Genomic DNA, 22,246 nt, shown 5'->3' on the forward strand with positions numbered 1-22,246 from the left:
AGAAATACCATAAAACCACAACAGAAAGGTGTTTTCTCATAAGAACTCTAGCAAACTCATGAGGTTTGGTTCATGCCATGGAACAATGAGGAGGTCACAGTGCCACTACTAGGAGGAAGACGATAGGCAAAATACTGCTTTCATTAATGTGTGTACTATGCAAAATGTCCCAAAGTATATCAGCTGATGTTGACCACACTTCCAGCCATCTTCTCACTCTAGAGAACCCCAGTCAGTATGCCTTAGCCCATACCTATGAATTTGAGTGGTGCGGTAAGTCCGGCCCCAGTCCTGTGACAGACAAGGGGTGCTGAACATGAACACAGAGACCTCTAATTGACTCAAGTCTCATTTCCAAATGAGTGTTTTTGGACAGTGGACAACAGATACAAAGGAGATAAAGCGAGTCCAAGCTAGAGAAATGCTAGGGGTTCTCCTTACTTCTCTATAGTAAGAAACTATTTATAACATTTCCATAACACACCATAAGAAAGAAAACAGGAGACCTTAAAGTATTCCTGTTGTCTGTACACAATCTCAAGTAGGGAGCTAAGAATTGTTCTGGAAGCACTGTACAAATCTGTGTAGATGTTACACCACAAATTCAGATTATAAAATAACCAACCCAATAAATAAAACAATATATATTTATTTAGCACAAAATCCTCTATAGTCTAACAATAGTCTGTGCATTCTACTTCTATTTCCTAGGGCACTTTTTCTCCTTCAGATAGTAAAGAGCCATCAGGAGTTACACAAGACACATTTATAATATTGTAAATCAGTTATTTGGGACAGAAAACACACAACAATAATTGTTGGGCTGACAGCCCTTTTGAAAGCTTTAAGGCAATTTAAGGGCTCTAATCTTGCAACCCCATCTTGTGCAAGTAACCTTTATTCAGTCCCATTGGCTCCAATGGGACAACTTGAATTGGTATAGAATACTCATAGGAAAAGGGTAGCAGGATTGGGCTTTCCATAGGGCTGCAGTGATTTTATTTTATATCTATGTCCAACAAAAAAACCTGGAGTTAGGATATTAGAAAACGATATTGCTGAAATGGACAAAAAAAAGTTGCCCAAAAGACAACTGAGACAGAACTTGACAGTTATATATGTAGGTACATCACATCATTAAGCACAATTTCTGATACATAGCCACCACTGTTTGCCTTATTTTAAAGAACAGAGGTAACCCCATAGAGAATGTGCAAGATTAGGACATTTACAGATTTTAAAAATCTATAGCCTTGATATATGAGATAGAAGACAACGGATACTTTTTGGTAAAGGAATGTAGCTTGCATCTAAGAACAGAGAAACATTAGTCAACATCTAGTTTCACAAACCAGATAATAGAATCACTGGATACAGACGACCACTCAAACTTGACTAGAATGTTACAACCTTCTCATGTGCTGTGTTTTCACAATCACACTGATGAGTCTCAAAGATGTGCAGCAGCTAGTTCTGTCTTCCCTCCTGTGGTTACCACCTGGATTAGGCTTCCTGAGCTTGGTCTGTTCTTCCCTGTGATCCAGTCATAAAAGGTTCTGTTAAAAAATGAGAATATAATAAGTGTAAATTGGCAAGGGGTGTTTAAAAAAAAAGTCAGCCTGCAATATCCACTTTTCTCTCTGTATGCTGTCTTTTTATGTGTGGATCCTTTATAACTGTCTCCACGAGGAACCCCTTACATTCACACGGAGCCCTACGAAATCAGTAATGTTCTGCACAGGGATCCACCCACGGAGATCTGATGGCACGACTGGGGCCTAGAATGTAAGTTCTTCAGAGCAAAGAGCTGTCTCTCATCTGTCCACAAAGCACCTATTGTCCTGTTGGGCTCTATCACCATGATTTTCAGAGAGTGTGCAGCACCTCTGAAAATCCAGTCTTACATACATAATAAATATTAATCGTTAACTTTGGGTGGAAGGTAACTGTACCCTGATTCTGCTCCTAAAGTTTACAAAATATTTCAATTTCTTAGGGGAAAAAAAACATTTTAAAGATAAAAAGTAAATCCTACAGAAATTTACTGAAACTGATGTCATCAAGGTGACTAGGCACATTGGGGTCCAAAACAAAAAATATTGTTGGGATCCCAGTAGAGAACTGTTTTTTTCCTTCAGAGTCACCCTTCCACTGAAGATTATGGCTAAAATAAAGTTAATATACTTCAAAGCTATGACTTTGCTTTTTCTTTCTCATTTTCCACTTATTCTTTTCTCACTCTTCTCCCATCTCTGACCATTATTTTTTCCCTATTATCATAGCTAACACAAGGCCTCTGCACCTCTTCTGATCTTCAGAATAGTGTTTAAATTGAGCATAGGCAATGCGGTGGCCCTCTGTTGAGGGTGAATTCCTCCCTGTGAGACTTCCAAGTCCCACTGCTCCCCTCACAGCCCTGAAGAATCATTTCCACAGTTGTGCAGTTCAGTGGAGTGATGATGGGAGAGAGTGTTTAAAGGGGTAGGATGCCTAGGGAAGGAAAAAAGCTGAAAAAAAGAGCACCAGACAAGGGAAAGAGCATGAGACCAAGAAGGATAGGGATGGGATAGGAAGGGAGGACATTGGAGGTGAAGGAAAGAGAGGAGGGAATTGGGAGAGACTCAGGCCTGGTCTACACTACGACTTTAATTCGGATTTATCAGCTTTAATTCGAATTAACCCTGTAACCGTCCACACAACGACGCCATTTAATTCGATGTAAAGGGCCCTTTAAATCGATTTCTGTACTCCACCCCAACGAGCGGAGTAGCGCCAAAATCGATTTTAGCAATTCGAATTAGGGTTAGTGTGGCCGCAATTCGATGGTATTGGCCTCCGGGAGCTATCCCACAGTGCATCATTGTGACCGCTCTGGACAGCAATCCGAACTCGGATGCACTGGCCAGGTAGACAGGAAAAGCCCCGCGAACATTTGAACTTCATTTCCTGTTTGCCCAGCGTGGAGAGCACAGGTGACCACAGATACCTCATCAGCACAGGTAACCATGCAGGCTGATAATCGAAAAAGAGCACCAGCATGGACCGTGAGGGAGGTACTGGATCTGATCGCTGTATGGGGAGAGGATTCAGTGCTTGCAGAACTTCGTTCTAAAAGACGAAATGCAAAAACTTTTGAAAAAATTTCCAAGGGCATGATGGAGAGAGGCCACAATAGGGACTCTGAGCAGTGCCGCGTGAAGGTCAAGGAGCTCAGACAAGCCTATCAAAAAACAAAGGAGGCAAACGGTCGCTCCGGGTCAGAGCCGCGGACATGCCGCTACTACGCCGAGCTGCATGCAATTCTAGGGGGGGCTGCCACCACTACCCCACCTTTGTTCGTGGATTCTGGGTCGGGGATAGTCTCGACACCTGAGGATTCTGCCGATGGGGTAGAGGAGGAGGAGGAGGAGGAGGATGAGCTTGCAGAGAGCACACAGCACTCCATTCTCCCCAACAGCCAGGATCTTTTTATCACCCTGACTGAAGTACCCTCCCAAGCCAGTACCCAAGACTCTGACCCCATGGAAGGGACCTCAGGTGAGTTTACCTTTTAAAATATAAAACTTGTTTTAAAAGCAAACGGTTTTTAATGATTACTTTGCCTGACTTTGCATTCGCGGTCAGTTCAGCTACTGGAAAAGTCTGTAGCTACTGGAAAAGTCTGTTAACGTGTATGGGGATGGAGCGGAAATCCTCCAGGGACATCTCCATGAAGCTCTCCTGGAGGTACTCCGAAAGCCTTGCCAGAAGGTTTCTGGGCAGTGCATCCTTATTCCCTCCTCCATGGTAGGACACTTGACCACGCCATGCTTGCAGCAAGTAATCTGGTATCATTGCCTGACAAAGCCTGGCAGCGTATGGTCCCGGTGTTTGCTGGCATTCAAGCAACATCCGTTCTTTATCTTGTTGTGTAATCCTCAGGAGAGTGATATCACTCCTGGTAACCTGGTTGAAATACGGGAACTTAATTAAGGGGACAGAGGTGGCCGTTCCTACTGGGCTGTTTGCCTGTGGCGGAAAATAAATCCTTCCCTGCAGTTAGCCAAGCGCAGATGGGAAATTGGCCCTGAAGTTTTCCGCGTTTGGCTAGCAGGGATCTTCCCTGTTACCAGCCACGCGGTGGGGGGAGGGTACCGTGATCATCCCAGAGAATTCATGGCGAGGGGGGGGGTCGGCGGCGGGGGGGGGGGGGGTAGTTTGGTGCCTGCAGGGATCTTCCCTGATACCAGCCACGCGGTGGGGGGAGGGTACCGTGATCATCCCAGAGAATTCATGGCGAGGGGGGGGTCGGCGGCGGGGGGGGGGTAGTTTGGTGCCTGCAGGGATCTTCCCTGATACCAGCCACGCAGTGGAGGGAGGGGTACCGTGATCATCCCAGAGAATTCATGGCGGGGGGGGGGGGTTAGTTTGTTTTCTGGTGCTGCTGAATGTTAACAGAGAAACCGCAGCACTCTACTTGCCTGAAGGGGCCCAGACAAGCCCCCCCACACTGCCCCCCCCCCCAACTGGCTGAGATTGGCCAGGCTTCTGCAGCACTCTACAGGCTATGCTTGGTATGTGGGAAAGGAGGGTGCAGAAGCTGTAAAACAATGGCTTACCATGGCCGCATGCAAGCCGAATTCTGTTGCCCAGACCTGTGATCTCTAGCAGCAAAGCCACAAGCACTCAGCATTAAGAGGCAAAATGCGACCTTGCACAGAAATCACATGTGCTATGTAATGTGAACAGTGTTGGTCACCGTGAAAGAGTATAAGCATTGTTCTGCAAAATGTAGCTTTTAAAACAATTCTCTCTTTTTTCCCCTCCCTACAGCAGCTGCAAATTCCTCAAGCCTCCCTCCTCCATCCCGAAGGTTATCACAGATAAGGCGTCGTAAGAAGAAGACGCGGGAGGACATGTTTTCTGAAATTATGCAATCCAGCAGGAGTGACAGAGCTCATCTGAATGAGTGGAAGGAAACAGTTTCAAAGTATAGGAAAGAAGTCAGTGAACGTGAGGAGAGGAGGGACCAACGTGAGGAGAGGAGGGACCAACGTGAGGAGAGGAGGGACCAACGTGAGGAGAGATGGCGGCAGGAAGACCAGAGGATGAAGGATGCAACGCTGGGGCTGCTCCGGCATCTGGTGGAGGTTCAGGAATGGCTGCTGGAAAACAGACTGCCGCTTCAGCCCCTGTTCCACCCTCCCCCCTCCCCATGTTCCGTATCCTCCTCACCCAGACGTGTAAGAACGCGGGGGGGGAGGCTCCGTACACCTTCCCATTCCACCCCAGTAGACAGCCCAAGCAAAAGGCTGTCATTTTTTTAACCTTTTCTTTGTGGCTTTTTCCTTCCCAGCAATCCTCCTCCCAAATACCACCCGGGTTCCCTCCCTCTTTTTCTAATCTATTAATAAAGAATAAATGATTTTTAAATGATAGTGACTTTATTTGGTTTGAAAGAAAGATGGGGGAAGGGGCAGGGTGGGTTCCTTACAGAAAATCAGTCAGTAAAGGGGGAGGGTTTTCATGAAGGAGAAACAAACAGATATTTCACACGGTAGCCTGGCCAGCCATGAAACTGGTTTTCAAAGCTTCTCTGATGCACAGCGCTTCATGGTGTGATCTTCTAATCGCCCTGGTGTCTGGCTGCGCGTAATCAGCAGCCAGGCGATTTGCCTCAGCCTCCCACCCCGCCATAAAGGTCTCCCCCTTACTTTCACAGAGATTGTGGAGCACACAGCAAGCAGAAATAACAATGGGGAGATTTCTTTGGCTGAGGTCAGAGCGAGTCAATAATGAACGCCAGCGACCTTTTAAACGGCCAAATGCACATTCTACCACCATTCTGCACTTGCTTAGCCTGTAGTTAAACAGCTCCTGACTCCTGTGCAGGCTGCCTGTGTATGGCTTCATAAGCCATGGCATTAAGGGGTAGGCTGGGTCCCCAAGAATAACTATGGGCATTTCAACATCCCCAACGGTTATTTTCTGGTCCGGAAAGTAAGTCCCTTGCTGCAGCCCTTTAAACAGAGTAGTGTTCCTGAAGATGCGAGCGTCATGAACCCTTCCCGCCCAGCCCGCGTTGATGTTGGTGAAACGTCCCTTGTGATCCACAAGTGCTTGCAGCACCATTGAAAAGTACCCCTTGCGGTTTATGTACTCGGTGGCTTGGTGCTCCGGTGCCAAGATAGGGATATGGGTTCCGTCTATTGCCCCACCACAGTTAGGGAATCCCATTGCAGCAAAACCATCCACTATAGCCTGCACATTTCCCAGAGTCACTAACTTTCGTAGCAGCACCTGAGTGATTGCTTTGGCTACTTGCATCACAGCAGCCCTCACAGTAGATTTGCCCACTCCAAATTGATTCCCGACTGACCGGTAGCTGTCTGGCGTTGCAAGCTTCCACAGGGCTATCGCCACGCGCTTCTCAACTGTGAGGGCTGCTCTCATCTTGGTATTCTGGCGTTTCAGGGCAGGAGACAGCAAGTCACAAAGTTCCATGAAAGTGCCCTTACGCATGTGAAAGTTCCGCAGCCACTGGGAATCGTCCCAGACCTGCAACACTATGCGGTCCCACCAGTCTGTGCTTGTTTCCCTTGCCCAGAATCGGCGTTCCATGGATAGAATCTGCCCCATTAACAACATGATCTCCAAAGCACCGGGACCTGTGGTTTCACTGAATTCTGTGTCCGTGTCCATGTCCATGTCCTCATCATGCTTGTCGCTGCGCTGCCGCCGCCGCTGCCTCCTCGCCTCGTTTTTCTGGTCCTGGCTGAGCATAAACTCCACGAGAACGCGCGAGGTGTTTGCAATATTCATGAGTGCTGTCTTGACCTCAGCGGGCTCCATGCTTGCCGTGGTATGGAGTCTGCAGTGTTCACCCACCCAGGAAAAAAGGCGCGAAAATGGTTGTCTGCCGTCCGTTGCTTTCATGCAGGGAGGGAGGGAGGGAGGAAGTGAGGCTGTACCCAGAACCACCTGCGACGATGTTTTTTGTCCCATCAGGCACTGGGATCTTAACCCACAATCCCAATGGGCGCGGGAGACTGCGGGAACTATGGGATAGCTATGGAATTGCTACCCACAGTGCAACGGTGCAGAAATCGACGCTAGCCCCGGTACTTGGACGCACACCACCGAATTACTGTGCTAGTGTGGCCGCACTCATTTCGACTTTATACAACCTGTTTCTCAAATCCGAATTATCTAAATTCGGATTAATCCCGTAGTGTAGACATACCCTCAAGGTGGAAGGGAGAAGTGCAAAGCATTCTTCAGGGTCCATACTCTATCCTCATGCTCTGCACTCCCCAGTAGCCATTTTGAATGGTCATGCAATCTGATGCAATGCATTCTGGGGCATACTAAACCCCAGAATGTGATTACCAGATGGTATGAGAATTCCTGTGAGGATTCTCGAGAGGAAGGCACTGTCACCAGTTCTCACAATATTTGGTGGTTTTCTTGAAGCCCCAGCTCCTTGAAGGCAAGCGATTATATGAGAATCTCAGCTTTCATTAAGGAAGTAAATCTTTAACACCCTACAGGCTCAGCAACCAGGAGGCAAATTAAAGGAAACACGATTTTCAAAATAATCTCATGATTTTGGGGGGCCTGGCTCCTGATTTTTGAATACGTGGGGATACCAATACAGGGAAATAGTCTTTGGTTCTACCAGGAAGTGTGACGGAGCTTCTTACAGAATGTGATCATTACTGAATCATAAAACAATTTCAGAGATAAAGATTTTAGGTTGATGGTGCTGGTTTAACTCTTAAAGGGTGGTGGGGGAGGGGGGGCGTGCAGAGGATTGTTTAACCCACTGTGGCTAAAATTACTCTAGTGGAACAGATTATGGTTTAGTCCTCTTTTTTTCTTCCAGTTTATTTACTTTATGCAGCACTCCATGCAGTCAGTCTCACACGTAGAATCAGCTCCCATGTTTGTGAGCATCTCTCACAAGTGAAAAACAGTTTAAAAACAACCCTTAAAATTAGGAATGTGTTTGTAAAACCACAGCATCTGGCCAAACGGTCTCAGGAGTGCGGGTAAATAACTGAAAGTATTTACTTTTTTTTTTTTTAAACTAACTAGATGTCAAGTTGGCAGTGGCCCTTTAAATAAGGCAACTCAAACAGCTGCCTAGGCCTCCCCTGCCTAAAACCATCCCTGAATGGAAGGTCCAACTAAAGCACTCCAAAAGGCAAGGAAATCCAGAGTCACAATAGACACGCTGTAAGAACAACGGTGGGAAGTACACAGCTTCAGCCTCGTTTCCAAATGCCCTGGCTTCTGCAGGCTTAAAGGGAGAACTAGAAAACTAGAGAGATTTTTTCAATGCCCTTCATGATGTATGAAGTTGGATCTGTTTCCACTCTTCCCTCCCCTCCAAAAAATGTTGCTGTTTAAAAAGAAACAAAATCCTACATCATGCCTTCACTTCCCTCTCTATGCCATGCCATCTTTGTCAAGATAATGCCACAAAGCCAGCACCAATGAGCTGCAGGGCTCCCTACCCTCAGCCAAGCGAAGGAGGGGACGCTGAGCCTCTACCCCTCAGTATGGAGCAAAGAGATCTGCAGCTCATCTTGCAGCTTTATTTAGGTCCGACCCTCCACAGATCTAGCCAGTGAGGACTTGATTGAGTGATATTATTCAAGAAATAAGCAGACAATGGCACTTCTGTGGGAGGAAGTGGGCACATAGAATGAGGGGGAACTACATCTACCTTAACACAATATAAAAGAAGCATAAATGCTTTTCTCTTTACAGTTCACCTTTAAACCAGACTGCTTATGTCGGACACAGCTGATTGTGATTTAACTTAATTGTCCGCATGCTTTATCAGGGCTTGCTGACTTTAAAACACTTAGGGCTAGAGCCTCAGCTGGTGTAAATTAATGAAGGGCCACTGAAGTCAATGGAGTTATGCCAATTTTCCACCAACTGAGGATTCGGCCCTATAAGCTTAAGCTAACTTCAAGGCACAGAAAATAGGGTGTGCACAGAAACATCCAAATCTAAGTGACAAGACTGTCTATTTTTAGAAGAGAAGATGCAAAAAAACCAGCTGTTTTAAAAGGAGAGCCAGGAATTGTTTAGTCATTGTGCATGTACTCACTCAGCAAGGAATTCTAGGGGTGTCCAGGAGCTGAAATCTGCGTCAGGCATTGATTTCCTGTTCATTGGTGTATCCAAGGTAACCCTGCAATTGAGAGAGATAAGCCTTTCATTTGTACATTATGCTTCTGATAAGAGCTGTCTGCTCTTCCGTTCTTTGCTCTAGTATATGCTGAATTTTTAGAACAGGGCACTGAAATCCAAACAATGTTAGATGGATTTCTCTTGAAAGCTGTATGTCTCTAACAGCAGGTAATCATCAGTCTTAAGTTTTTAAATCTATATAATTAAATATTATATTTGTAAGGTATGATCTTCAAAAATGCCCAAGTCACTAATACGTTGCTGAAAATCCCCCCCTTAACAGTTACTCTCTTCAAACTTTATACAATAACAAAACCTTTCAAGGCATCTATGCAAGTTTGGAATGGCCAGTAGCCAAGACACCAGTGTGAACTTAGTATCTGACTGTTGGTGGTACTCTGCAGGGGCAGGGGTTAATTATTCAAATATCCTGTATGTTGTCATTCCCTGTCCAAAAAGAAATGCAGGTGGAGAAGCTTGTAAAGAAGAGGGGGAGATGTAATTAAATGAGTTCAGACAGCATTTTTAAGCCCCTCCACAGTACTTCTGAGCACTGACAATCTTCAAAGACTGTGTTTCATATGGGCCTGGAAAGGAAATACTCAAATCCTTAACTAGGTTATCAAAGAGAATCACAGAAGTTAGATCTTTTCCATGTCTATTAGGCCAGCCAGTTCATCCACCCCTCTGTCAATGCAGGCAGCCAACTTATAATAAAGTGTTAATAGGCTTGTAGCAGGGAAAAGAGGAACTAAACCTTTTGTATTTACAAGTCTTCAAGGGACAATTACTTTAGCTGCCCAAGTCACTCTATCAAGAGGATATATAATATTGTGCACTACAATAGAAGCTACATTTCTATGGAAAAAAATCTCAAAAAGATAAAAAGTTTGGCAAGACATTTTCCTCATCTAAAACACCACTTGGCATTCAGAAGTAAAGTTTGATAGACATCGGCTAACTTTGCCCAACCAAAATTAAGGAATAGTGAATGCAAACATTCAAAAGCACTTTCAGCTAAATAAAACATTCCAGTATTTTCTTTTTCCACATGAACTATAAAGCACATATTTTAAACAGTTTCATACGTCTAATTTGTCACTTTTAGACTCCTATCTACACTACAAAATAACCATATTTAAACATGGTTTAACCATCTGTCAAGGTTAAATCATGGTTTTCTAACATTGTAACAATGATTTCTTCTGTCTGCACAGGAAAGAAAAAATATGCTATTTATTGTTTATGGTAATGCCTATAACATGCTAGGTATGTTCTAGACTATTGACGAGGGATGGCCTCTGCTTTGAGAGACCACAACCATGTTTAAACTGTTATTTCTGTAGCGTAGATGGGGCCTTAGAAAAGAAGTACATCCATGTGTCACTCAGTTACAGTCACACTTTAAAATTAAACAATGCAATAGTACAGGTAGCTATGCAACCACTTACGGTAGAACAGCAAGAGCAGCAGATCCAGATGGCAAGCCACTGTTTGCACCAGCTAGACTCTGACAAAGCTGATGTACTGCTCCTTTTGCCATGCCATACCCAACCATCCCTAACAATTAGAAATAGAACAGATTAAAAAAAAGTTCTCACTGACAAGAGTTGTATATATATATAAAAAAAAAAAAAAAAAAAAGGAGTGAAAGTTTCTATGTTATTTGATGAAAGGAAGGTTTATATTCACCTGCAGCAATCTAGGAACAGAATCAGTCTTATAGCACATTGCAAAAACGTATACACATTTTTAGAAGAACTTACCCATGACAAAGGAATTGTGTTGCTATCACAGAGCACAATTTATCTAGCAACACGGAATTTAAAAAGTATTTTTAAAAATTATGATTCGCTTAGTTGGTCTCACAAATTGTGTGCCATGGAGATCTAAACACAGCGTTATGGCACTTGTCTTTATAAAGACACCCAGAGAAGATATATCTAGAGCTGAGAGAACAACAGATTTTTCAGTTCATTGGTGATTAAAAAAGTTGGAAAAAAAAATTGTTTCACGTTCAATAAAACACTTTGTTTCAGTTTTGACCATTTTAAATTTTTTGAATATTTAAAACATAAAATTAAAGAGAATTTTGAAAAAAAAAAAAAGCTGTTTTAACCCCCACCACCACCACCACCCACCCACTCACTCCCCCCCAAAATCAATATTCTGTTTAGGAAATGTTGTAATGAAATGTTTCAATTTTTTCAGATTTTTTTTTTGTTTTTCTAATTGAATACTTGAGTGAAATCTACACATAATTTTAGAAATCATCATATCTGCCTTTTTCGCCAATTTTTTTTTTTTACCCCGCTCTAGATATATCTACTATCTATGGCCATAATCTTGCAAACACTTATGCATGTACTTAACTTTAAGGACAAGTAGTCCCACTGACTTTAATGAAACTATTCACATACTTAACAGTAAAAAAGTGCTTAACTGTTTGCAGAATCAGGGGTAAATACATACAGCCATATTAGATGAGTCCAGTGGTCCACCTAGTCTTGTGTCCTGGCATGTCTGACACAGACCTTTACCAGATGCTTTGGCAGAAGCTGCAAGAAACCCCACAGTGGAAAGTCATTAAATAACTTCCCTTATGGGCAGGTTTCTTCCTAACCCTTATCAGTTACTAGTTGAATTAGGTTCTGTAGCATGAGAGTTTCTCTCTCCAAAAACAAATGTCTTATACTATCTAATGTAACTATGGATATGTTTTCACCATCCATATAAATTCCTGTTACTTTATTTGGAATTTTACTGAATTCTTGCACTCAATGATATCTTGTGACAATGAGTTCCACGAGCTGTTATGCATTGTGCAAAGACGTATTTCTTTTGATCAGTTTTAAATGTGTTGCCCTACAGTTTCACTGAATGTTCCTTTTTTGGGTATTAAGAGAAAGCCTAAATAGAAGTGGACAATTTACCTTCTCTTTACTATTTGTTGCTTGTATCCCTTACATCCTCTCTTATTTGTCTCCTTTGTAAACCAAATGGTCCCAATCTTTCAGTCTTTGCCATCCATCCCTGAGCCCCTTCTACTTCTGCTATATATTTTTTCCAGTTAGCTGTAGGCGATTTTCATTTAAAGTTACTATACTTAAATAGGAAAACTGTTTCCAGAGTCTACTGAAAAACAAGAGGACATACCATAAGAATGGGGGGAAAGAACAGCTAGACTTCCATAATTATGAATAATAACAAGCCTAAATGTCAGAAGATACATTTGCACTAGTTGAGCAACAATTCTTTCCCAATTCCTCCTCAGATTTAATAAGGTTCATGTGTTTTCCCACAGCACTGCTGGTCTTAAAAATCCACAGTGATTGAAACCATCCTGCTCAAAACATGAAAGCAAATTAAGTTGATTCTCTACCCTAACAAAATGTCACGGAATTACTCCAAAGGGTTCACCTATTTGTATTTTTGACAGTATATTGTCAGTCTGTTGCAAAAAAGGAAACAAACAACCTTTTCACTCAACAATTTTATCTTCAGATTAGGTTAGATGCAGCTTTAAACATGGGAATATAGAGGCCAAATCATTAACTAAAAAATACAGTATACTTTCCTAGAACATAATGGTAACAGTTAATTCCTTTAGCTCTGTTTTCAGACATAGCTTTGAAGACGCACCCCTTATCTTTACAACCTATCCTATCATTTTAACGTTTAAAGTTTCTTATGTCACATCAGAATATTGTTGCAGATATCTAAGAGAGCAAAGTAACACTAATATAAGAGACATGGAAATGGAAGTTACTTCATTTGCATCTCAGATAAATCTTGCAGACTTTAAGGGATGTTAACCTCTGTCTTCACCCTTCACACTCACAGTCCCCTAGTGCCTGTGTTTTTCAAATTGTTTTCAGACTTTCTTCTCTACAAAGAGCAAGAAAAACTGGAATGAGATCAAAGATCATAAGGTATATTTCACAAAGTCTATACTAAACAACTAATGGAGACAGAGGCTGAAGGTCATCAAGCTTATCTGTGTCTGAAGCAAGGTGAACTGGATTCAGAACATATCCAGGATGGCCATGTTCAATAAAAACAACTGAGTCATCACTAACTTTAAAAAAAATTAGTTACCTAAGAACCCTGCCTTCCAGGAAAGCAAATATGGAGTTTAACCTTCTCCAAGGGTTTACAATGTTGTATCTAAAATTTTTAATGTGTTGTTATTCTTAATTATTTCCCAAGCACTTCTGACTGCTTGCTATATTAAAAAAGATTTTACCAAAGCCAGACAACTAGTATTTAAGCAACAGATTTTCTCTCTTCTTTTTTTGCACTATACTTGCCATGGGTTTTGGATTGCCAACTGCAAAGTTACAACTTTCCTCAAGGGATTCAAACAGCTGATTATCATATGTATATGGGAAGAAATGTAAGGGAGTAAAACTGTTGTTTCTCAAATAAGAATAATTAAAACAATCATTGTTGGTGTCAAAGCAAACACCACATTTTGCTTGTTACCTGGAGTTCCAGCCAAAGCAGCTTTTGCTCCAGTCAGAGTCAACAAGCCTCCTTCTTTCAGATGTTTTGTGGCTAAGTGACTGGAAATAGTTGATGTCCAAACACTCTGTTTCCACATCAGGTCAGAATTTTTATATAAAGCTGAAAAACAAAATAGTTCATAGAATATTAGGGTTGGAAGGGACCTCAGGAGGTCATCTAGTCCAACCCCCTGCTCAAAGCAGGATCAATCCCCAACTAAATCATCCCAGCCAGGGCTTTGTCAAGCCTAACCTTAAAAACCTCTAAGGAAGGAGATTCCACCACCTCCCTAGGTAACCCATTCCAGTGCTTCACACCACCCTTCTCGTGAAAAAGTTTTTCCTAATATCCAACCTAAACCTCCCCCACTGCAACTTGAGACCATTACTCCTTGTTCTATCATCTGGTACCAATGAGAACAGTCTAGATTCATCCTCTTTGGAACCCCCTTTCAGGTAGTTGAAAGCAGCTATCAAATCCCCCCTCAGTCTTCTCTTCTGCAGACTAAACAATCCCAGTTCCCTCAACCTCTACTCATAAATCATGTGCTCCAGCCCCCCCAATCATTTTTGTTGCCCTCCGCTGGACTCTTTCCAGTTTCTCCACATCCTTCCTGTAGTGTGGGGCCCAAAACTGGACACAGTACTCCAGATGAGTTGGGTCAATCATCTAGAATGCAAAAGTCTTCTAGTTCTAGCTTGTGCCCCACCATACAGACTGAAACAACAGTATGCAAATCTGCCTTATGCCACTTCGTATACCCCATTTCTGCTGAAATCCTCATCACTGCCTTCAGCCCCTCTCACCTTGCCCACTGAATCTCCATTCTCTTTGGCTTCCTCAAGTTCCTGCTCAACAGCACGTGCACAATACTGTTACCTGCCCTCACTACAACAAGTGTGACCACATCCCCTATCCTCAGCCAGTTCCATTGGCTCACCTTTAATTTCTGTACCCTGTTCAAAACTCCTCTCATTTCTAAAACTCCCATGGACTTGCTTTCATCAGTGTCAAAGACCCTGTCGCTTTCTTTACACCCTCCTCCTGTGCTCATCTTGCACCACCTTCCTCTCTCTGTCCCTTTGCATAGTCTCAGCTGTGATATTGAGAGCCTTCTCTTCTACAGCTCTTACCTTCTAGAATGACCTTTTCATCTGTATGGAAAACAACTCTTCTCCTTGCCTATTGTTCTTAAGTTCTCACTCTTTATTCTTTTAACTTTGTAACTGTATTATTTAGCTTTATAGTCCAGTTAGAGTTTGTATGAGAGAAGCTGTATAAAATAAAGTTGCATTGTTTTGCATAGACTATAGGTTTAAGTCTGTTTAGTTCTTGGATGGGTGACCACCTGAGAAAACCAAATGTTCTATATGCTTTTTCTTTTCTGTGATCGCAAAGACTGCTCTGAAATATTTTATGTCTGCAGTGGTGATCTTTGGGTAGTGCTCTGTAGTATTACATAAAGCCTAGTTTTTTATTTCAACCGCTGTTTGCTTACTTCCTGGAATGTCATGAAAAACAACACTAACTGCTGGACCGCAACCATTTTTTCCCGAGGGGCTTTGGTCTTGTTAGATCTCATAAGCTATGCAGGACTGGACCTAGTGGATGGAAAACCCCAAGGAATAAAGGAATTGGTGGGAAACATATCTTTTGTTCAGACTATTGTTCAAACAGGGGCTCCATCTGCCTACAGGTGGTCTGGACTCTATGACTGCTGCCTAGACATGCTCAGAATCTCAAGACTTCTTAAGGACTGGCCTGCATGTAGTTTCAATTTAAAAAAAAGAGTTGTAGTATTACAGCTAGTCAATTCAAATGAAAATAGAATTTTAAAATAATTCAGCAATCGTTAGTGTTAACATATTACTAGGGGACAGAGGGAGAAAAATTAAGATTAAACAAAGAATATTGAATACCTATACCTTTAGCATTTAAGATGTTTATTTCCATAACAACACTACCTTAAACTCAAACACACACACACACATATATTAATAGCATGAAGTAACAGGATGACCACCCATCCCTAGACATTCCCATTTGCCATCCTGATTGTCAATAACTTAAACAGACAGTACTGTATTATCTGTTAGCTAATTTACAGTAGTTAAACTGTTTGACTGCATTGTGTTGGATTATAACAGATTCATAAAAAAGTAAATATTTGTGTGTAACAATAGTGAATGTCATCTTCCTATGTTGTCTTTAAAAATAAGAAACACTTTTGCATTGTATGTGGTGAGAAAGGGAGGGTCCACCAGCTGCTTTATATACTCCAGATAGGAAATTAGGCTAATAATTTTGGGTACCCTAACCTAGGTTAGAAAAATTCTATTCTGGCTATTATGAAATGTTAGGAGCTCAGTAACAAGCCATTTTAATGTTAAACTTGAGGACCTGCATCCATCTAAAAAAAGCTATTTTAGGCACTATATAAAAACCTGTCAGTATGCGACAGTATAGTGTCACAATACACCACCAGTGAAGACTCTGGAAGGTAGTGTGGCCTAGTGGATAGAGCATTAGACTGGGACTCAGGAGACTTGAGGTTTATTCCAGGCTCAGCCAGTGACCTTGGGCAAGTCACTTTAAATCTCTCTGTGACTCAGTTTCCCCATCTGTAAAACGGGGCTAATGATACTGACCTTGTCCGTAAAGCACTTTGAGATGTACTGATGAAAAATGCTACATTCGAGCAAGGTAGTATTATTAATCACATGTTACCATCAAATAGAAAAGGCTATGAAAAGCACTTAGAGGTGGTCCAGCTCCCATTGATTTGGATACTGTGTGATCACAGTAAAAGACATTTTAGTCTGAGAGATCTACCTCTTATCATGACTTTTTCTTCCCATTGCATTAATGTGTTTGTCGGTATACTACTAACAAAGGGCTTACATTTAGCTTTTGCACTGCCACCTGCCCATCCTCCAGCTACACACAGGATAGCATCCACCTTCTGTTCACCCAGAAGTTTTCCAACATCTGCTGTCACCTTAAATATATATAACAAAGAAGTTATAAAGTCATTCTGAAAATACTGCATTGAAGAAGATATAAATACCCAACCTTTAAATTGTAATTTTTAAAATTATTTTGCACACATGGTGATGTAAGCAGCTATTTAAAATTAGAGTTTATAATTTTACCCACTGGAAGTAAAACAACAATGCTGAATCCTGAAAACAGATTAAACAACCACCATATGCTAGGTGATGTCAATGGAACTAATGTGTGAGTAAGGCTTGCAGGATCAGTTAGTTTCAGGGACCAGGCTCTCTATGAGCTGAGGGGTGAAAACATTATCTACTAGCACTTTGAGTTTTTCTTGGGACACTGCTTTCCAGGTAACAGTCCTTCCTTTTGTATTGTACTGTTCAGAAACATGGAATGAAGGTGTAAGAAAGAAATCTCATAATGGAATAGCCTCGCTGTTGGTAAAGTTTCTGCCTAAAGCTTATACCCTAAAGCTTGGGAGCATAGTTTATACCCTCGCTTATAAGCTTAAAGCTTGAGAGTTTATACTTTTAACCTACCCTATTTGTTTCCTCTCCCAAGTGTAGGACTTCATATATATATTAGCACTGAATTTTATCTCTGTGGAACTTATACCAAGAACCTTTTGTTGTTGTGCAAATTATTCAGCGACAGATCAGTTTCCAAGTGAAAAACCAGGGGTATAACCAAATCATTTCATGTTTTAAAGAAAAGACCAACATTAAAAAAGCAGAAATATGACAAGTTTGAGGTTTGAAATACTCCAATCTATTTAAAAGCCTTCTGAATTATACATGCATAAACGTAACATTATGCCTAATGATTCAGTTTATCAGTTAGAGGAACATGCTCATATGTGAAGAACAAGGCTTCACTTGTTGATAATACTGTAAAAATCACTCGTAGGCCCCAATTCTGCAACTTCTGCATGGAGGTGGACTGTTGCATCTGCATGGAGCCCCATCAAGCTCTCGGAGGCTCTGCATAGGCACAGCAATCTGTCTGCACACAATACATTTCAGGATTGAGACCCAAGAAAGAAGTGGAAGGTTAGGAGACCAAGTTCTTAAATAAATTGTCACAGCTAAGTCTCCAAGAAACATTTTCATGCAGATAAGTTGTGTTCAATTAGCCTATCCAACTCTAATGGCTTTTCCTGAAAAGTGTTGTGCCTGCTGCCGTGGCTCATAATGAAGGGTGTCTAAATAACCACATTAACAAAATGTGGTCATCTTGACTACAAATGTGGGTGACTGTCAAGAAAGGAAATCAGATTAGGAGAGACAGGTAATACAAAACTGTAGTACATTTACAATTTGAATTTTAAAATGACAATGTCTGGTAATTTAGGCTCCAGAATTAGGTAGGGTGTGTGTGTGTGTGTGTGTGTGTGTAGGGTTGTTTGGTTTTGTTTTTTTAAGTTTCATGGAAATGTTTTGGGCACCAATCCTGTGAAATGCTCTTCACAGTTCGACCCATGAGTCCGTGTTAGCCCCACTGACTTCAGTGGTACACTGCATGGGTGTACAGGCATGCCCATGTGAGGAGCTTGCTGCATTGATGACTGAGTGTTGATGAAGCTATTTTTTGTTTCTTTATTTCTTTTCATAATTTTGCAGAATTCTGACAGAGAAGGAGGAAATAAGGAAATTGACTAGAAACTGGCAAGTCTAGTTTCACTGCACAAAGTGCAAAAAGTAAACCAATGTGACCAATGGAAAAAAATAAAACACAGTTTTGTAAAATTCTTTCAGATTCTGTCTACAGCAGAGGTTCTCAAACTGGGGGTCGGGACCCCTCAGGAGGCTGCGAGGTTATTACCTGGGGGGGGGGGGGAGGGGGTGTTGCAAACTGTCAGCCTCCACCCAAACCCTGCTTTTCCTCCAGCATTTATAATGGTGTTAAATATTTTTTTAAAAAGTGTTTGAGTTTATAAGGGGGGAGGGGGCGCGCACACTCAGAGGCTTGTATGTGAAAGGGGTCACCAGTACAAAAGTTTGAGAACCACTGGTCTACAATTTGTTGTTACCCAGATACCGATTTTAAAGATAAATATGGTTTTAATAAAAGGAGGGTATCCCTGGGCTCTCTGAATGTAATAATACATATACATAGGTTCCATATTATCCCAAAAAGAATGAACAATGGAGAGTGAATGAGAACTCTGTCTTTTTTTAATATGAATACACTGATGATAGCTTTAAGTGTGGGGAAGCCAGGTATCAGGCTGAAGAGGACCTAACTGCATGGCCACAGGGAAACAGCTTATAAGAAGCAAAGCAAAGCAGTCTAGTCTATAATCTATTCTAGAGAGGATTATATACAGCAGTCCTTAAGACATTTAGAAACCTAGTGCTTTTCTCAACACTTGAAAGAACTGCCCAGGCACCTTCCTAACACAAAGCAGTTGATGCCACAAGCTTTATTACAACATTTAAAGGAAAATGAATCAGTCACCTGATCTGCTTGCTCAGTGAAGGAGTCGGTCATTTTCACAACAACACTGGCATTAGCTTCTTCATTTTCTGCTAGGTCAATGCTGGCAACCCACTGATAACAACAAACAAGAAGAGAGAGTTTGACTTTTTAAATGGATCATTCATCAGTAAATAACTGAGATTTTAAAAACAAGTATTTAAGGACAGGTTTCAGAGTAACAGCCGTGTTAATCTGTATCCGCAAAAAGAAGAACAGGAGTACTTTGTTAGTCTCTAAGGTGCCACAAGTACTCCTGTTCTTCTTTTTTTAAGTATTTAAGGAGCCATACAGTCTGTACTTTGCCCACTTCACAGCTGGGGTGAAAAACCAATGCACTTGAGGATTTGCAAGGAAGGCAGCAATTGGCCAGCTGCAAACTAGCTGCCAAGCTTTACTCGTTCGCGGGGAAGAAGCCTCCCCCCTCTTTGGGGATTAGCTGCTGCAAGGAAGGGTTTAAAGTCTCTTCCTCTGGCAGGAGAAAGGAGTTCGTGGTGTGTCTCGGCGAGATTTACACTCTCGCTCGTCGGTTCTCAGAGCTCTGCAATTCACGGGTCACTGCACGGGGGAGAGCCCTGGCCGCTGGGCCGAAGCAACGCAGAGCGGTGCAGGGCTGCGATACACAGGAGCGCGCGTCCTTCGCGGGCAGCTGGTCCCAAACACCCCCCCGCCCCAAGCCATGCAGCGATAGCACTAAGTGCCCAGCCCGCTCTGTCAGTGGTTACCCAGTGCTTGGCTCTGAAATACTGCACGCATTTGGCTCCCAGGGCCCCTCTGCCTCCATACACCAGCACCCTGTGCGCCTCTGCTGCCGCTGCCATGCTCCGTCCGCTGCCTGCACGGCTCCCTCTCGCCTTCTGAGCCTGCCGCTGCCAGGGGCTTCGGAGCCCGCCCCGCCCAGCAGCTCCGCCTCCCCGCAGGGCCGCCCAGCGGCAGAGGGACCCCTTCGCTTCCCGCTTCCGCGCTCACCACCGCCATCTAGGCTGGCTGAGAAGCCGCGGGTGGCGCTGCACCAATTCCGCCCGGGCCAGGGATCAGTACAACATGCCCCTGCGGCGGGCCTTCTGTTTAAGTTCGAGGTTTAAATAAGGACGCTTGGTTGCATACCATGGATGTATGTATCTATCAAATGCCGGTGAGACAGCGCTGTGCAACAGAATCCTTTGATAACACAGGTGCTATGTGCATTTTCGATCATTTTCCGCCCCCGGTGGATTGCCTTTGCGCTCCTATACAGATTTCCCACGCGGCTAGGAGTCATTGTAGACTAGTGGCAGCAGAAACTTTCTGAAACTAATGCATTTTAGTTAAAAATAAAAAGGTCTAGCAAGCAACACGTTAATGCCCCAATACAAGGAAAAGCCAGGGTGCAAATGGTGCTGGAAATTCAGTAGGAGACACTCAGTACTAAGTTTCAGAGTAACAGCCGTGTTAGTCTGTATCCGCAAAAAGAAGAACAGGAGTACTTGTGGCACCTTAGAGACTAACAATTTTATTAGAGCATAAGCTTTCGTGGACTACAGCCCACTTCTTCGGATGCATATATATATATGCATCCGAAGAAGTGGGCTGTAGTCCACGAAAGCTTATGCTCTAATAAAATTGTTAGTCTCTAAGGTGCCACAAGTACTCAGTACTAAGCCAGTGCCCAACTGGCATGTTTGCGAGCAATCCTCCTGGTCACTACGGGCCACACATTGCACTTCATATAAAAATAAAGGCATCTTGGTCAAACTCCAACTCAAAACATTACATCCTACTTAAATTTCTAGCGCATATGCAATGACCCTATATCCCTATATGTTAATTTACCAACAAAATGCAGCTACCTCTAACGACAGCAGCTATTAAGCAGAACACTACATAATAACTTAGGGCAGGAAATGTTTGTTCCTTTTAATACATTTGTTAGGTGATCTTATTCTCTAATGCTGGGCTCGGGGTAAGAATATGTACATATAGATTAGATAAAAGAATATTAAGTAACCGACTGAATCTGCAGGTGAAATTTAGGTTCACTGTAATCAACAGAGCTGGAATGTATCCAGGACTCCAGGGTTACTCTCCTTACTTTTGCAAATAGTGCTATGTGGGACCTTCACTGACGATAAATGATCAAGCCTTTGGTTTTATATTTTACTCAAAAGACAGCAGCACCTTTTGACAGCACTAGTACCCCTCCACAACTTGTTTAGGCACTAGTCAGAGGAGTATTATGTTACCTACTTTACAGGGATGCTGGGAGGATTAATTGATTAATTAATCATTGTAAAGAGCTTTGAGGTCCTTAAGTAAAAGTGCCTATAGACGTGCAAACTTTTTTTTTTCTTTCAGTGTTATCTGGTAGTACTTCTGGCATGTACAGTTGTGACTGTTTCTGCACATGTTTACATTAGCAAGTCACTGGTATATATTAAAGAAGGCTGGCATTGTGTTCTCTAAGCTACAACAAATTGCTTTGCATCCTATTTTATGTCGAAGATTAATCTAATAAATCTTGGCATCCTGAAACATCATTTATACACTTCAGTTAACAGGATTGGCGAATGGAGGGTCATCATTTTGTTGTTTACAAACAGTTCTGGTGGCTGTGACAGTAGTGACATTTAGAAAAAGGGAGACCGCAGCAAGCACCAAGGGAAAGACATTTGATACAGCTTCGGTGTCAGCAGAATTCTGTTGCCAATTTTTTTTTCCACATTACATCCCTTTCACACAATTTGTTTAACTTTTCTTTATAATCCATACAACTGAATTGTGCATCTAAATTTCTCCCATGTGGTCCTTGTCAAGAAATTGGTGTTATTTGAGTATTTAAAACAGGGAACAATTAAACCCTCTGATGAAACATAAGTCATGCAATAGATATAGGATTACTTTCTGCAGAAACAAGCACCACTGCGCTACAGTGTAATGAAGTTGTTCTTCGCAACCATTTCAGGATGTTGTTGTAGCAAATCTACACTTTGGGCTTGCTTTTTAACCGTGCCTCTGGTTTTAAAATACAATGAGATTTAAAGGGTGTGTGTGGAATAACTGGCATCTTACTACCTGTGGATTTCTGAGCAGCAGCAAAATG

General features: G+C 42.4%; 1 protein-coding gene across 1 annotated transcript; it reads right to left on the reverse strand.

Moving 5' to 3' along the window:
* Window positions 1-633: 633 nt before the first annotated feature.
* QDPR (quinoid dihydropteridine reductase) lies at window positions 634-20,058 on the reverse strand. Its single transcript, XM_054030664.1, has 7 exons — window positions 19,893-20,058; window positions 19,150-19,242; window positions 16,594-16,690; window positions 13,672-13,812; window positions 10,638-10,746; window positions 9,104-9,187; window positions 634-1,556 (listed from the first exon to the last, which is right to left on the reverse strand). The coding sequence occupies exons 1-7, from the start codon at window positions 19,986-19,988 to the stop codon at window positions 1,451-1,453; spliced, it is 726 nt and encodes a 241-aa protein (XP_053886639.1). The 5' UTR covers window positions 19,989-20,058; the 3' UTR covers window positions 634-1,450.
* Window positions 20,059-22,246: the final 2,188 nt, after the last annotated feature.

The sequence above is a fragment of the Malaclemys terrapin genome, chromosome 5, assembly GCF_027887155.1.
Source record: "Malaclemys terrapin pileata isolate rMalTer1 chromosome 5, rMalTer1.hap1, whole genome shotgun sequence".
NCBI classification, from domain to species: Eukaryota; Metazoa; Chordata; order Testudines; family Emydidae; genus Malaclemys; species Malaclemys terrapin.

What these genes read in the sequence shown, in the direction of transcription:
- QDPR (XM_054030664.1), bottom strand. Translation starts at nt 19,988, where the DNA reads ATGGCAGCGGCAGCAGAGGCGCACAGGGTGCTGGTGTATGGAGGCAGA. An exon ending in TGGCAGTGCAAAAGCTAAAT is followed by an intron (nt 13,813 to 16,593) that starts GTAAGCCCTTTG and finishes TTTGTTTTTCAG; the next exon opens with CTTTATATAAAAATTCTGAC. An exon ending in GCTGCTCTTGCTGTTCTACC is followed by an intron (nt 9,188 to 10,637) that starts GTAAGTGGTTGC and finishes TCTCAATTGCAG; the next exon opens with GGTTACCTTGGATACACCAA.